The sequence below is a fragment of the Anas platyrhynchos genome, chromosome 1 (assembly GCF_047663525.1).
Source record: "Anas platyrhynchos isolate ZD024472 breed Pekin duck chromosome 1, IASCAAS_PekinDuck_T2T, whole genome shotgun sequence".
Taxonomy (NCBI): domain Eukaryota; kingdom Metazoa; phylum Chordata; class Aves; order Anseriformes; family Anatidae; genus Anas; species Anas platyrhynchos.
The window spans coordinates 15,073,670-15,090,512 of NC_092587.1; the positions used below are offsets into that span (position 1 = coordinate 15,073,670).

General features: G+C 37.8%; 2 protein-coding genes across 3 annotated transcripts in view; one reads left to right on the forward strand and one right to left on the reverse strand.

Annotated features, from left to right (window-relative positions):
* Nucleotides 1–16,843, reverse strand: part of COG5 (component of oligomeric golgi complex 5) — a 180,859-nt gene that overhangs the window by 139,026 nt on the left and 24,990 nt on the right. The gene's annotated exons all lie outside the window — the stretch shown is intronic.
* GPR22 (G protein-coupled receptor 22) lies at nucleotides 3,905–10,541 on the forward strand. Its single transcript, XM_027459138.3, has 3 exons — nucleotides 3,905–4,577; nucleotides 5,623–6,682; nucleotides 8,679–10,541. Exon 3 carries the CDS (start codon nucleotides 8,705–8,707, stop codon nucleotides 10,004–10,006), a length of 1,302 nt encoding a protein of 433 aa, XP_027314939.1. The 5' UTR covers nucleotides 3,905–4,577; nucleotides 5,623–6,682; nucleotides 8,679–8,704; the 3' UTR covers nucleotides 10,007–10,541.

Consider the following 16,843-nt stretch of genomic DNA (forward strand, 5'->3'; position numbering starts at 1 on the left):
AAGGTATACATCCATGGAAACACAAAAGGCAGCACAATGAAACTATATATATTTAAGTTAGAAAATCCTTTTTTTTTTAATTTATTTTATTTTAAATCTATGGAGGTAATTCTAAAATGGAGAAACCAAGATCAGCAATATCCCAGGTGTAGGAATGTTTTCTGGCAATGGAAAAGGGGAAGTTAGAAATAACTAATAAATAAGGCATCATGAAAATAACAAAACAAAGAAAACTGTATGGCAATCAACAACAAGGGAGAAAAGAAAATAAACATTAAGGATAGAACACTGCATGAAAATTTAATTTTGTGGATATTGGTGTTCACTACAGAAAAGTGGTAACAGTCTTAAAACAGTTCTGATTACATCAGAAAAATGAGGATAAAGCACTTGTGTCAAAAGAGAGAAAAGGCTGCATTACCATCAGTCTGAATGGTATTTATCTACAAATTCCAGCAGAGTTTTTCTTATCTGTTTAACTCAGATAAGTTAAACAGATAAGAAAATAATAACGATAATAACATTTAACTCACTCTTAAACGTTATTAAAAATCCTTACAAGTAGAATTTGTGTACTGGGCAGCAGTCAGGTTTATACATCGTGAAAATGAAAGTTTGCTGCTGCATGGTCTGGGCCATAATTTCGGTATGGGGTAACTCAGAGCACCTTGGCACATACAGCACAACGGTACGTCTGTACAACTTCCAGACCCAAACTATCATCATCCATTGCTTATTTACTCTTAATACTATAAAAGTTACTGGATTTTCAACAACATTCTAAGAAAGTTCTTTGCAACAGCCTATTGAGGAAACTAAGATGTGGCTAGGCAAGAAACACATTTTAGATACGGGTCATAAAGTGCAAGGTACAAACAAAAAACTATCCAGAAGGAATACACTAGGAGTGGGCATCACACTGCCCGGTGCAGGTTAGTGCAAGGCACTGGAGGATTGATTCAGCTGCAATTCTGTAGGTGCATTGTGTAAATAATGCTGAAGAACAATACTAGGGCAAGACTTCCAACACCACCCAATACTCTTTTCCAAAAGCAACTTAAGGTCTGCAGATCTCATGTGTCACTGAAAGATGCGCAAGATCTAGCAGCCCAAGTCTCTTGCAAAAATGAGAGCAGATGAAATTTTACGCCCAGAAACAGTAAGATTTTGAACAACCACTAAATGAGCAGCAGGATTCAAACTAGGCAACAAGACGTGAATCCCAAAGAAAGCAACAGAGAACACTGCCGAAGAACTCCGGGAAGATTATCACAGGAACTGAAACAAGAATGGTGCAGAGAACAAGGGAAGTAAGCAGGCACCATTCCCTAAATGTGTCAGTACAGACTCTCAAGGGCGTGCCTATCCCATGGCACATGGATGTTTGACAGTTTGTGACGGGTTTATGTAAACTTAATCCCAAAGGCCATATTTAAAGAAAAAAAAAAAAACGCTAATGTTCCAAAATCAAGAATTCTAATAGAAAAGAGAATTGAGTACTTAATTTGGCCCTGATATGCTTACTGTACAGCTGTTAGACATTGCAAATGTAAGGGATCTTTTTAACAAATGAAGCTTCTTTTGAAAACTGTGCTGCAAGAAGCAGCATTAGAGATGATCTTGGAAGGTCACCAGCAGAGCTGAGACCTGCAGAGGTCCCAGTGACCTAGCGTTATGCCGTAACACTCAGTGGCAGGACATCACTTTCTGTGCACAGAAAGACAGTAGATAAAAGATGAAGAGGACCAAGAAATACGCTACAGCTTTCAAATTTTGGGGCTTACTGCTCTCAGCAAAGCAGAAAACCATACTCTGGTAGAAGATGATGAATTCAATTGAGAAGCACTACATAGGGGTGGATGCTATGGCAGGTGCAGATCCCTTGACCCCTGTGGCCCCAGCACCTGTTTATACGCACACACCTCTGCTCTCTTCTGCTTCTCCTCCTGCCTCTCTGCATCTATTCTCTCCCGGCATCATGCCGAATGTGCTGATATGGAAACAGGTACAAGAGCGGCACATTCCCCTGTCTCGGCTGGGTGTCTGCACAGGGCTCTTTCTTCGTGCCCACTCTTCCCTCCCTACCCTCTGGGATGATGTCATCTGTTCGCACCATCTCCGCCAGCAGCTGCAGAGCGATGCCTGCTAAGCGTGTCTATCCATCCACCTACTCCTCGTTGCCTCCATATGGTGCTGCTGCTTCTCCTGCTTCTCTCTCCAGAAAACTTGAGTGTGATGTGCTCTTAACTCAACTCCTTATCTTTCTTCTCGCTTTCTGCAGATACAATTTTTGCCATTATTCCATTACTGCCTCCTGTAATATAAGTAATTTTTGACTCCTTTGCTTGCACTTGAACTATATATCCAAAGTACATACCCCAAAATCCTGTTGTCATCTTCCTCCATCTTTTTCTTTCTAACACTACAGCCCAGCCAGTATCTCCATCTTTGCTCAGGCACACACTGAAGAATTAGGCAGGGAGATGGAGACTCATCTGTTTAAATTTAGACAGGCTTCCCTACTTATCCTAAGTCATACTGAAAGTGAAGCAGGCAAATCTCTTTAATAATATTAGTAGATACGCTTTCATTTCAGGAATCCTCTTTATCACGTCATCCTTCGGAGCTGCACTTGGTGTTCATTGGTTTCAAGCTCTTGGGAGGCAAAAGAAACAGAGACAGCTCAAAGAGTTTGATCATCTGCTGCTCAGCGTAGCCAGCTGGCACCTTCCGAGTCCGGGATCTTTGTTCAAAGTTTCTGTAATCTTTCCCTTTTTTTTTTTTTTTTTTTCTTTTTACTCCACTTTACTGAAGGTAAAAGTGGAAAAAGTGGAATAGGAAGCAAGCTAAATAAATATGCAGCCACTTAGAAATATGTATGATGTTACCTAAATATAAATAGCACATTGGATGGCTGTTTAAGAAGTTAAAATAAATAAAAACAAAATGCGGGCATTTGAGTTACACAACTGCACTGTGTAATTGCAATAGCAACTTAACAACATAGGACACAACCAAAAGTTGACCAAAACTGCCATGTTAAACCAAGCTTTAACATTTAATACTTTACCAAACTTTAAAAAGTGCATCTTTAAAATCAAGAGAAATCAGAAAACATTCAAACCCTCACCACTTCTTTGTTAATTTGTTAATTTTACTGATGTTCTACTGCCAGTAGAACATTTTATTCAGAGATATCCTTATATTACTTGCTTCAACAAACTGATTTTAAAAATTATTTTCCTTTGCATAGTAAATGTATTTCTAAGGATTATTTTTGCATTAGTAATAATCAAAACTGATACTGTACTACACTTTCCTCACTGCTCATGATGTGGCTGTGAGCACTGTTTACACTGATAAAACAGATTCAGAAATAAGTTACAAAACAAAAAAGTGAAAGTGAGGACCCTCCCCAGCCCCCACAAAGGTCAAGAACATAATGCAAGACACAACCTTACAAAAACCTGTGAAGTCCCTAGCAAAATTCATGTGGAACATATAAAATCTGTTTAAAGTTCCCATTTCATCAAAATTTACAATCTACACTAGTATAGATACATTGTATGTGGTGGTGGCTCATAAAAATGATTCTTTTCTGATTCATGAGCTGAATTATTAGCCCATCTTAAGGGTCTGAATAATCTCTGTGAATCCTGATAGAAATTTTCCTAATATTCACGGGGGTGTTGACTTGTCCTGAGTATCATTTATTCAAGACGAGACCTAAACACTGGCAGGAATATAAACACACTGGGTAAAATTCAGCATGGCTTGCAGAAAAGACAAGACAGTTTTATTTTAGAGATGTTACTAGGACAAAAGAAAAAAAAATCACAAATGGAAAGTAGGCAAATTCAAATATAGATCAGTGCAAGCTTTGTAAGTAATAACGTTTAATCAGATTTTTTTTTCTTTTACAGCGTCATGTGGCTCCCAGTGTACACAAAGTAAAAGAGTGAAAAAGGTAAAAATAAAACTGGCATAGCCTTAATGTATTCCAGAATTCATAAATCATTTGTAAATTTAGTCCTTTTAGAAAAGAATCCTTATATAAATCGGGGTGAGGGGGGGCGAGGGGGGGCTCAATCCCATATATGAAGCCCCACATCGCTGACCAATCACAATTAGTGAATGCACTGCATCTCTCTGCAGTGAAGGCAAGCGACAAGGTAGGCTGTCATTCTGCAAAAGCTGCCCATCGCGAGCTCTCCTCTCCTCTCCGAAGCGCTGCTCTGCTTTTTTAGAAAGCCTGAATCCCGGCGGTGTCTCTGGAGACGAGAAGCCTTCAGTATGTTAAATGACTTTCATTATGTATTTTCAGCTGCTTATTGATTCCACAGTGGGAAGAGTGGGAGACTGCAGCAGCCTCTAAAGCAGAACTCAACCAGTTGTGTACATTAGCAGTATGCTGAGACAATGGCACAGTACAGGCACAAATTTTCATTAAGGGCATTTTTCGAAGATATGCTCATTACCCTCTTTCCCTTCTACTCTGCTAACAAGTGAGCAAAATGAATCCCTCCAAGCTGGAACTGCTTCACCTGCATCGAGAATTTATCGAACCTTTAGTGGAGGTAAGCTCTGTTCCTTATTATGGTATGCAGAATAAGCAACATTTAATAAAAAAGGGAGAAGAAAAAAAAAAAAAAAAGAGGAAGCATCAGATTGGACTTAGATTAAATGCTAGTTATCTTGCTGTATTTGAGTCCAGGAAATATTTGGATGCTATTTTCCCCTACCCATTAAAAACACAGTGGTAGAAAAATGCAATTCTGCATGAAAGTCTTGCAGAATATTAAGAGCCTGTTTTGCTCGTACACCATGAAGACAGTACAGTTTGGGTTACTACAGTACTGGGAGGGGGGAGACGAACGACACGAACTGCAAGCAGGAATATTTTTTCCTCTCTCAGCAGTATTTCCAAATATTGGCAGTTAAATAGGTTTCAGCTTTGTGCAGTTATTCTGTGAAGAATCAGCCAGGCTGTTAATTGGTGTATACTTCTTGCTTTCTGAAGGTCGAGTAATATGACTAATCTCTGACTTGCTCGTGAAAAGCCCCCTTTTTTTCCTGTTGCTTTTTTATTTAAAAAAAAAAAAACTTATTTCTTCCATTACCCCCCACGTTGAGCCATGTATTACAAACGTGGATTTGCAACCTATTTATATCAAGAGAGAAAATTTGACCAGTGTGCAAATCACACAAAAACCTAATTCCTATAAAAGCTCGCTGGCTGCTCAATTTCTTATTAGAAGAAGAGAGTCGTCTGTCTCAACTAGCTGCTCACAAGCGCTATGAAACTACATTTTCTAGCTGTAGTCACAGGCACCCTACATCCAGCAGTTACTGCTCCTAGTCGGGGTTTCCTGAAGCGTGCACTATTTGGAGAATAGGAGACTTGTCCAAAAAACTGAATTCATGTAAGTTGACAGAATAATGCCATGATTTTACTAGAAAATAGTGAACACACTAACTGATTTTTGATGGAATGTGTAAGATCCAGTTTTAGATATCTTTTATTCATGATATAAGTGATACTACAAAAGATACTGTTGCATTACTTGATTTTGAAATGATAAGCCCTACTTTTAACCTTTTTTTTTTCCTTCCTTTCACAAGGGCATGCAGCAACTAATTCAGTTTTCCAACTGACAATACGAAGAATGCAGTTGACTGGGTACCCTTCCAGCTGTGTGACCTCCGAGCAGCAGGATGCATCACTAAACTGTATTCTTAAGACATAAAGGAATTAGAAACAAACAAACAAAAAAATGGAACACGCTTGTATTACCATTTACGTGCACGACACTTCAACTGCATACGTGGAAGACTAACACATCTGCTCACATTTCCTTGCAAGAAGGATGCAATGATTGAGTCCTAAAATGGTGAGCATCTTTTAAAGAGGGATTTATAATTTAAAACCAGAATTGTGGAAACTACCGATGCATGAAGAAACAATGAAACATGAATTCCCACAAGGAGAATATGCATACTTCACCAGCAAGCTGCACAAGGGTTTAACCAGGCTTTTTCTAAACCGCTCATTAAATATCTTATTTGTCATAATGACTAATGGATATTTTTCTCTCAGTTTTATGATCTGCTATGTATTCTCCTTAAATGAAAATAAACCAAATTAGGTATCTCATGGTTACTCGCAAAGCACATGAACTGGATTTTATGATGTACAGCAACTTGTTTGACTAAGCCATCACTCAAAAGTAATGAGCAGGAATATTACAGAAAGAAACACGCAACTCTAACTAAAGGATGCCTACGTACACTCTGAACACAGAAGTCAGATATTTTTTGGTTTTTAAACCTGGAAAATAAAAAGAGGCTGCTACAAAATGCAACAGGGGAAAGAAATTAACATCACGTAAAAGAAGGTTTGTTATTGCTGGCCTGAAACTCAGAACAGACACCCAGAACACGCGCTGGTCTGTACAAGCATCTCAGGCAACTGAGGAGTCCCCATGTGTAATCAAAATTTGCTGCTGCTGAATTGCTGGAACAAAAAAAGGAAAAAAAAAATCTGCAAGGAATGAAGTAAGAGCCCAGCTACCACTCGGTTCCGAGGTGACAGTGCATGTCAAATGCCTGGCAGTGACACCATGCACCAATTTATGACAAGCTGCTACAATGATCTGAAAGACCCCTGAGGCACAGAAAACAGGTAGGTCAGAAGTTGCATGCGCCCAGCCTCTGTTCTGCATTTACAAGGGAACAGGCACGGTTCAGAAAGGCAACGTGTTGGGTAAATTACCCCTCTGCCTTGACACCTGGACTTGTGTTTAACTGAAATTGATCCCTGCAACAAGGAGGTGATCGTAATCTGGGCATTTAGATTGAACTCTCCGATATAGCACATCGGAAGCTTTCTGTTGTCACAAGATTTCAGGTGGCATAATGCTACAGTTAAGATCTTTTTTGTTTGTTTGCTTTGAGTGAGATCTGCTTTGGATTTCCTCCTGGCTCTTCCTAATACACGAGAACTCAATTTATCAAGCTCAAGTATTCAGAATGGTCCTTGAAAATACAGTCACAGCCAGGACCACATACCCAGAGGAAATCATATTCCTGAGGTTTAATATAAACCTATTAGAGGTTGCCTAAATTAGAAATTAAACAAAGCTTTTGAAATGTATTTCACGCCTGAAACTAATACGTTCTAATTTATATCTTTTGTATTTAAGAGGCAAATGTGAAGTAACTGCTGAAGCATAGCAAGAATTTTCATCATACAATTTGCAATTAATAGTATTGTGCAATTGAGGCTTTTCAGAACTGCAGATAAAATGCATTTGCATATTGTATCCCAAGTGTGCTTAATTCATACTTTCATTTAAAAACAGCTCATTTTTCTTCACCTTAGTGCTATCCATTTTTAATGTATTCAGAGTGGAACAAAGGTCTACGTTTAAATTTAGTTTCATGCCAAGTACTTCCCCTCTTAAATTTAAAGCTACTTATAAAATCCTCAAGCATCACAACAAGAAATTGAATGACCTCTCTTTTGTTTATTCATCTCATTACAACCTCCAGAGCTGGCTGACACTATAAATAATGGACATGTCAGGTATTAGATGCAGATGCTATGTTTACAAACCATCAGCATGTGTAAAACAAAGCAGATGCAGCCACAAAATAAAAAATTCCTGGATTTTTAGATATCTCTGCATCTCCTAGATTCATTAAATGCTACTTTTTTTGAACCTCGCTTTCTCTTAGGATAAACACACTGTGTATATAAATCTGCTGGATTTAATTTCAGTATGTAAAAAAAAATGAGACAATTTAATATTTAATGTTATTTTATAAAACTATTCCTTTAAATCTATTCTGGAATAAAATTAAATACACTTCTTTTCCGTCTAGGCACTGATTTCTTGCAGAAACTGAATATTCATAGCAGAAGAAGGAAACGTACCATTTTTAGAATAAATTCCATTACCCCAAATCTATGTCAGATTTGCATTTGAAATTCCACACAGTTACATAAACTCGTTACAGTGATAAGTTTCATACAGGTAGATGCACACAAGAGAAAAGTGAGCAGAAGTTTCCAAGCTCTATAAAAAATCTGCTTAATTGCAGAACTTCGTATCTCAGCCCACAACACTCTTACGAAGTCTTCGTAAGAAAGAGGCTGCTAAAAGGCCATAAAATAATTTAAGTGTTCTTTTTATGACACATAAGCAAGCGTTCCATGCTCCTATCACTTTCTGTTTCCACAAGAGCCTTTTTAAATTGATCTCAAGTGCTAATTTGTTAATACTCAGCAGCATTCTTCTGAAATAGCCCTCCACACAATACAAAGGCAATGCACGAGCATAGTTTATTCAACAAGCGGGCCCTTTGTAAAAGCCACATCACTATAAATAAAGCCTTGTCTCCCCTAAGTGGAAGCTTTTCACTTTTTTTTTTCCTCTTTTTTTTTTAAAGAAAAAAAAATGTCCTGCTTTCCTTCTAAAAGGAAAAACCTTATTGTAGATTCCCTGGCTTTTAAGCCCATGCCAAGCACAGCTCTAAACATACAGTAAATAATTAAGAGTTTGGTAAGAGTAGATGCTTTTCCTCCCTTCTGCTTTCCCAGCGTTTTTCCACAATAACAAAAAAAAATGTTAAAAAAGAAAGAAATCAAACAGTTCCATATTTATTTCACCTTTCAGGAGAAAAAAACAACTGCAACAAAAGAATGTGTTTCTCCCCCATTCTGGAGGTCAACATGCAGTCTGAATCTAACATTACAGTTCGAGATGCCATTGATGACATCGACACCAACATGTACCGACCACTGTCATATGCATTAAGCTTTCAAGTTTCTCTCACTGGATTTTTGATGTTAGAAATTGTTTTGGGACTTGGCAGCAACCTCACCGTGCTGGTACTTTACTGTATGAAATCCAACTTAATCAATTCTGTCAGTAACATAATTACAATGAACCTTCATGTACTTGATGTAATAATTTGTGTGGGATGTATTCCTCTAACTATAGTTATCCTTCTGCTTTCACTGGAGAGTAACACTGCTCTAATCTGCTGCTTCCATGAGGCTTGTGTCTCTTTTGCAAGCGTTTCAACTGCAATCAATGTCTTTGCTATCACTCTGGACCGATACGATATCTCTGTCAAGCCTGCCAATCGAATTCTGACCATGGGAAGGGCTGTGATATTAATGACATCAATCTGGATCATCTCACTCTTCTCCTTCCTGATTCCTTTCATTGAGGTCAATTTTTTCAGCCTCCAAAGCGTGAGCACTTGGGAAAACAAGACGCTTTTGTGCGTCAGTGCGAACGAATACCACACGGAGCTGGGGATGTACTACCACCTCCTCGTGCAGATCCCAATCTTCTTCTTCACCGTTATAGTAATGCTCATCACCTACACCAAAATACTCCAGGCTCTGAATATCCGAATTGGCACGAGATTTACCACAGGACAAAAGAAGAAAGCTCGGAAGAAAAAAACTATCTCTTTGACCACTCAACACGAGACGACCGACGTCTCACAGAGCAGCGCGGGGAGAAATGTGGTCTTTGGCGTAAGGACTTCTGTGTCGGTCATCATCGCCCTGCGCCGAGCCGTGAAACGGCACCGGGAGCGACGAGAGCGGCAAAAGAGAGTCTTCAGGATGTCCCTCTTGATTATTTCAACCTTCCTGCTCTGCTGGACACCCATCTCTGTTTTAAACACCACAATCTTGTGTTTGGGCCCAAGTGACCTTTTGGTTAAGTTGCGATTGTGTTTCCTAGTGATGGCGTACGGGACGACTATATTTCACCCTCTCCTTTATGCATTCACCAGGCAAAAGTTTCAGAAAGTTCTGAAAAGTAAGATGAAAAAACGAGTTGTTTCAATAGTGGAAGCGGACCCCATGCCAAATAACGCGGTAATACACAACTCATGGATAGAGCCTAAAAGGAACAAAAAGATTACCTTTGAAGACAACGAAGTAAGGCAGAAATGTTTAGTACCTCAGGTTGTCACTGACTAGACTTCAGTACTCACCAAAACACATCGGGAGGAATATTTGAACAAATTGTAGAAAAATACTGCCAAATAAGAAAAAAAAACTTTTTTTTTTTAAACTATTGGCTAGACTGTACATTTTCCAGTATCTATGTTAAATAGAGTAGGTCTTGTATATTCGATTTCTTCACTATGTAAGATATCTGTTGCATGGCCGTTTGTTAGCGTAACACCACGTGTATATTTGTCCAAAATATTCAAGTCCTCTTTTTTAGAAAATAAATAGCCTTAATGAAGTGCAAACTTTTAAAAACATTTGTATGGCTGAGTTTCTCTGTAAATATAAAATAATTTTTAAACAAGAATTCCACTCGGGAATGCTTCATATTCTAAGGCACAAATTCAACATTTTGCATGACATAGGATTTTTAAATTGAGAATTCATAAACAGCATTGCCCAGAAATATTCTGATTGCTGCACAGCTACAACTTGGACGTGTTTTAATCTTGTATTCAGATAGGTAATTATTTCAAATTTCTCCAGCAAGCAATTACCATGCACATGTTAAAAAAAAAAAAAAAAAAAAGAGCCATTTATGCTATGCTCTTCAATTAATGGTTCAGAACTGGTTCATTTTTATGGGAAAAAATACTCAGGTTGGTTCAAAAACTGAGAATACTTCCACAAAAAAAAAAAAAGGAAAAGTCTTGAGTGCTGAAACAGTTGATCACAGCCTCAGATCTGCAGTTTCTATCTGGAAAGTACACGATATTGAGTAATTATACAGGAGGGATGGAGGGGGCTAGAGGCAAAGACACACTACAGAAAGGCAAAAACACAGATGTAAAAGTCCTTGGGCCTGACGTTAAAAGGCAACCAACCAACAAACCAGATTTTCACACTGCTCTGTGACTGGACCTCCAGCCACGGGGAGGCTGGAGAATCTTCCGGAAAGAGATTTTTCACTCCTAGCATCTATCTGCATAGACAGATACAGCTGTCAAGCGCCACAGCTAACATAGATGATTTTCTTGTCCTCGTTAACCTTTGTATTATTTAGAATTCACCTTTCCTCCAGTGATGATCAGTTCTGATCATGCAACTGCTTTGTCACAAGCCAACCATCATGACTGCTAGCTACCCTATTTCTCTATTTTCTGGACAGTTCTGATACATCATCACTCCATCCCTTCTTTTTCCATTTCATCTTACACTTTTGGTGAAGAATCAGGAAGCCTTAAGAAGTCATTATCATCCACAGCACTGCAAGCAAGAATTGAGATATTCATCTCCCCCTAATTTTTTTGTGAGCCTTTTGCACTATCCCATGCATAAAAATTAATTATTTCAATGAACAGTGGCTACATTCATTGACTTGGGTAGCAGTTGCAGGGAGAATAGGGCAGGGGGTGGGGAAAAGGACCCACAAAGCTACAAAATCAATTAGAATGATTTCACTTGTCTGGTTATATAAACTGCTCAGTGTGTCACTAGCTACTGCTATAATTAAAAGGCTAATTCTCAATAAGTATTGGTTTCTATTAAAAACAGAAACAAACAAACAAACACAGAACACATCCTTGAATATGAGAGTTACTTTGACTAAAATATTAGATAAAAAGTGAGTATTTCCGAAGCATTTTTCTAAAGTTGCCTAGGGGAAAAAAAATAAGTGTGGTGTTAAGGGAGCAAAAAGTTATTTTCCATCACATTTTTAAATCATATCTGTATTGCCAACACTGGTTTATGGGTTAAAAAAAATAATAATTTTAATGTACCTTAGTTTACTTAAGCTCATGGCTTAGTTTACCAGAACAGAAGCCTCTTCAAATTAGCCCAGTTCTGACTGTAAGTTTTATTTTCTAACTGATAATAATTCCTTACCAACAATTATTGTGCAATATTCATTCAGCCATAACTTCATTGGTTTTGTTCTAAAAATGGACCCAACTATACCTGCATTCAGCTGTACCCACTTACAAACAGTATGAATTAGTGTGAATTTCATGCAAGCTACCCCTTGTTTCCTTCAAGAACAGAAATCCTTCATCTTATTCAGACATAAACTTAACAGTTATGTACATGAAGGTTTTGTTTTTTAAATCCTATATGTCCCAAATTTACCACTTTAAAAATATTCTTGAAGGAGTAAGCTTTTCTGAAAAGAAGTGAACCCAAAAAACCTGAGAAGGAACTTTTTTTCCCCTCTTTTGTACCAATTCTTCCTTTCTCTGAGTAACTATGTTCAGTATTCTGAGCATTAGAAGGAGGAGAAAGTGGGATCTCTAAGATTAATGGCATAATATGATTTAACTGATGACTTACCTTCCAATAAAACATTCTTAAATGAATTTAAAATACTATTCATTTATTTAAAAAGAAGAAAAAAGATGTAATGACCACTGCACATGAATATGCTTGTCATTACTCACGTCCTTATCTGAAATAATCGTTTAAGAAAAGCTTGCAGCCTTGAAAGGTTTCTCGACAATATGGCTTTACTTTTAAAAACTAAATAAAACCTCAAGTATTACATACTTAGTGTTAAAAGCTCATTCACTAGAAATACAGATGCAATGAAGCAGTACTTCATAACAAAGAGAAAATACAGCCTAGGAATTAGGGCAAGAGATTAAGTCAGGTTTTAAAGGTTATGTCGATCAGCCAATGATTGGCTGTAGGAACGTAAGCCAGTTCATTTGTACATTTACTGTTCTTCATCTTGCATTAAATAAGGAAAAGAAAAAGGACTTGTACAGTGTTAGAGTGCACTCTGAGGTCTGCAGAAGAAATTCTGCATGAAGCAGGGTGTAAGAATATGTGCAATACTATATGCATGCAGGATTCATAAGAAAACAAAAGCATAGATGATCTGTGCCACAAAGACGACAGATTTAACACAAACAAGACAAAATAAAGATTAACTGGTGGTGGAACACTGTATGTCCTACAGATACAGGAGAGGATTTTAGGAGGGATATGAAGGTGTGCCGTGGGTGCTTGACAGACAAAAGACTAAAACAGAATGCAAAAAATAGTCAGCAACACTGGAGGAAAAAGGGCAAATACATGCCATAGTATTGTACAATAAGAAGCCCACTACATGCTTAAAAGTGATCTCATCAGAATGAGTCATTAGTTCAATTACACTTCACACCACTCAGCCTAAGGCAAGCACAATTGTACAGGACTCTAAAAATGCTAATTCCAGCAAATACATCGTGGAAGCTCAAGCAACATCCACCAGTTTCCACAGAGCCTCTATCCCTAAAGCATTGGCTGATAGCTGTGTTCTTCTAGCTTCAAACGCAGTCCCATCCGATTTCACACTGTAAAATGAGGTTAGCCCATGCTAAAAATACAAAAAGAGGAGGACAGTGCCAGTACCCATTACAATATTCAAGAGCCACACCTTAACAAACTAGTGAATCACACACTAGGGAAATAGAAAGGCAAGTAGATCACAAATACCTAATTTCAAGATGGATGGCAACAATTTTTATGGGTTGCAAGACGCTGCTACTTGGTCACAAGTTCTGTTTGCTTCATTAGTCCCAGGGGAATAAGAATCACTACAATGATTTATAAGCATATTAGATTAAAAATGTATACATCCAGATACATACTAGATCAGTAGAACTCTTCCTCTGTCATTACATAAATACACACATGCACATTATACATAATTATTTCACATCAGTACGCATTGTGAAAGTAGAATTCAGTATGACAGGGAGGGATTTTTCTAAGTGTATTTTTGAACCGAACAGACAGACACTATGCAGACACTATGTCCCACCGTGCACATGCTTCAACATCTCCTCTTTTCTCTTTTTTTTTTTAAATTTATAAGAAATACTATACTCAATACGATACATAATTTACCTGGGCATTAGAAAGCATTTTTCTGCTCCATTAACCATTATGTACATCACACTGCAAAACACACAATAGTTCCTTCTGAACATCAATGTATGTGCTAGGCATCAGGACTCTTTGATAGCTGAATATTTTAGACACGTTTGTTTCCTCTGCAGAAAAGTGTTTTAGTCACCAACTGCCATTAAAGTCTTTTAAAAGAAAAGAATGAAGCATTTTTTTAGCAAAGTTTCAATGTAGCATTAAAAGGTACAGAATGCACTAACTTACCATTCCCTTCCCCACTGTTCAAACAAAACACCTCAACCATACAGCTAAGGACAATCAGCTTCAGTCTTAAAACCTTCCAGCTTTACAACAGCCAAATCCCACTCCCACTTCACACATACTGCTGTGATATCACTGAATTCATTCGTCTTACACCCAAAGGAGAAAAGAATCTGACTCCGTAATTACCTTCTCCTTTTCCTAATTCAGAGAGAACAATCCTGCAATTCAAAATGCAAAATTAAACTTGGGGGTTGGGTTTTGTTTTGCTGGGCACTTATGTGGAGAAAAAAAAAAAAAAGAGAGATACGCAATAACTGACTAATAGGAAAATTAGAATTGACTCATACCCCGTACCCAATGACTGTTAAAGAAGAAGGATGTGAAGTAGAGAAGCTGTGGATGCCCCATCCCTGGAGGTGCCCAAGGCCAGGCTGGATGGGGCTTTGGGCAACCTGGGCTGGTGGGAGGTGTCCCTGCCCATGGCCGGGGTTGGGACTGGGTGGGCTTTAAGTTTGGGTTCCAGCCCAAGCTGCTCCATGATAAGAGAAAGCCAGAACAACAATCTTTGAACCATCAAGTGTGGTAAGTGGTCCTGACAAAAAATTGCTAGGAGCAGGGAAGAGAACCACATGAATAGCAACTCTAGACAAAGTTTTTGATTTAATGTATTATACGTGGAGTAACAGGTAAACTGAGAGTGTGCATTATTCTACTGCCTCTTTTACCAGAGATCTAGTTTATGTTTTACTGAGCGCAGAGTGCATAAAGAGTACGGGCATTCCAAGAACAGACCTGAAAGGAAAATGTTAGATGTCTGTTCCCAGTGATAGATCTTAAATAAAAAAATGCTTGAATTTTATCTCAAATTGGTATTTAGTTAGATAACTTTAGTTTGTCTCAATGCTTCAGAAGTGTTTCATAACCACGGTGTGTTTTCAATTACTGCTTCTTTATCTTAATTTACTTTTGTAGAGTATTAAATTGAAGGAGGCATGTCATTAGACATTTTTATGTTATTTGAAAAAAAATGCAACTTCAGTGATTATTATAAATAGAGTCAGGGTGGAAGAAATATTTTCTCATGTATTTATTTTATGCATTTGGTATCATCATTTCCTATGTTATAAAGAAATTCTCACACAATAGAAAGAAATTCACTTAAAATGGAAAAAAAAAAAAGATTTACAGTAAAATATCTGTGGAAGGTATTCAACCTAAAATTATTAAAACATATTTTATTTTTATAGTTTGAACTAACCAGATCTTTTGAATATATGCGTTCTTATGTCCTCATTCTGACTGCTGACACTCGGCAGGCAGGCGGGCAAGCTGACGGCACAATGCTGTTGGCAAACAGCACGCCCTTGTTTCCTTCTCAAGCTGGGTTTTGGAAATATACATTTGGTTTCTGTTATCTTGCTATGATCTCTAACTTCCTACCCTATCTTGCAACAGTTTAACTTGCTGCCGCATCTGATAAACAAATCAGTGTCACTGCTGAAACAACATTACTGCTGGAAAATCTGTCACTCTGGCTATGTCAGACTGTTATTAGCAGAGCAATATTAGTGCAGCTTTCCTTACAACTATACTGGGATCCCTCACAATCTGTTGTGAGATTTTACTTCATGTTAAACTCAATTAGTAACGGGGAAAAAGCACAATAACTGATGACAACCTACTGCTTTTTTGTATCGTGGTTTTCTTCCAAATCCTATTTCAAGATATTTTTCATAAATCCCTGTCACAAATAACCACAGAAGCGAGCAGAAGGGAAGTAGAAAAAAAAAGACAGCTTCCCACATCAGGAAATTATTTCAAGTATCAGTGCAACTTTGTGCATGGAGATGCATTTAACAGGCTGCTGACTGCAGGCATAAGAAAGGGGAAAGAAACATTATTTGAAGTGTATCATCATAAAAGAAGAGGAAAATGTGAGCAGTGCTGCTGGAAACTCCTTAACAGTAAGGAGAAAGATGTATTATTCTTGCTCTAGCAGCTAGTAAGTGAAACCTACCCTTGTATGAGAACTAACAAAACAAAACAAGTGAAAAGGATTTGTGGACAAAGAGGTCTTAACAAAAGGTAAGTGGTTCAGTAAGTGCAGCAGCAGCTTCCATGCACTAAATACCTAACCCAAAAAAAAAAACACTCACGGAAAACTAATTTTTGTGTTTTGTCAAAATATCGCACACCCACACATATATGTAATGCACTAGAGCTAAATTAAGAAGATTTAGTGTATGTATTCGTTGCTACTGTGATTGGTAAGTAAAGTATTCCATGAAAGACTTCTTTTCAGATACAACTGACTTTTCTGGAGAGTATTTGCATGTAACAAAAACAAGAGTGTTATTTGAATTATAAATTCATTTTCTGAACAGTTACCAAGCAAACGTCAAATGGTAAGAAATTTCCAAACAGTGTGAATCACTTCATTTCCTATATTGAAGCTGCAACAAACGATTAGGCTTAATAATTTTGACCACATGAGTCTTTATGCCCATAAATATCAAACTGAGCTTAAAAAAAAAAAAAAAAAACACGCACATGATGACAAGTTAAAGGCATCTTTAAAAAGATTAATGCATTCAGAGGTTTCTGACAAATCCTGCCTCGGTTGCACAGCCTACAATGCAGAAATCCAGAAATGGTTTAAATCAAGTGCCATGGAAATGGGAAACTTCATTCAGTCACTGAGACTTTGCTATG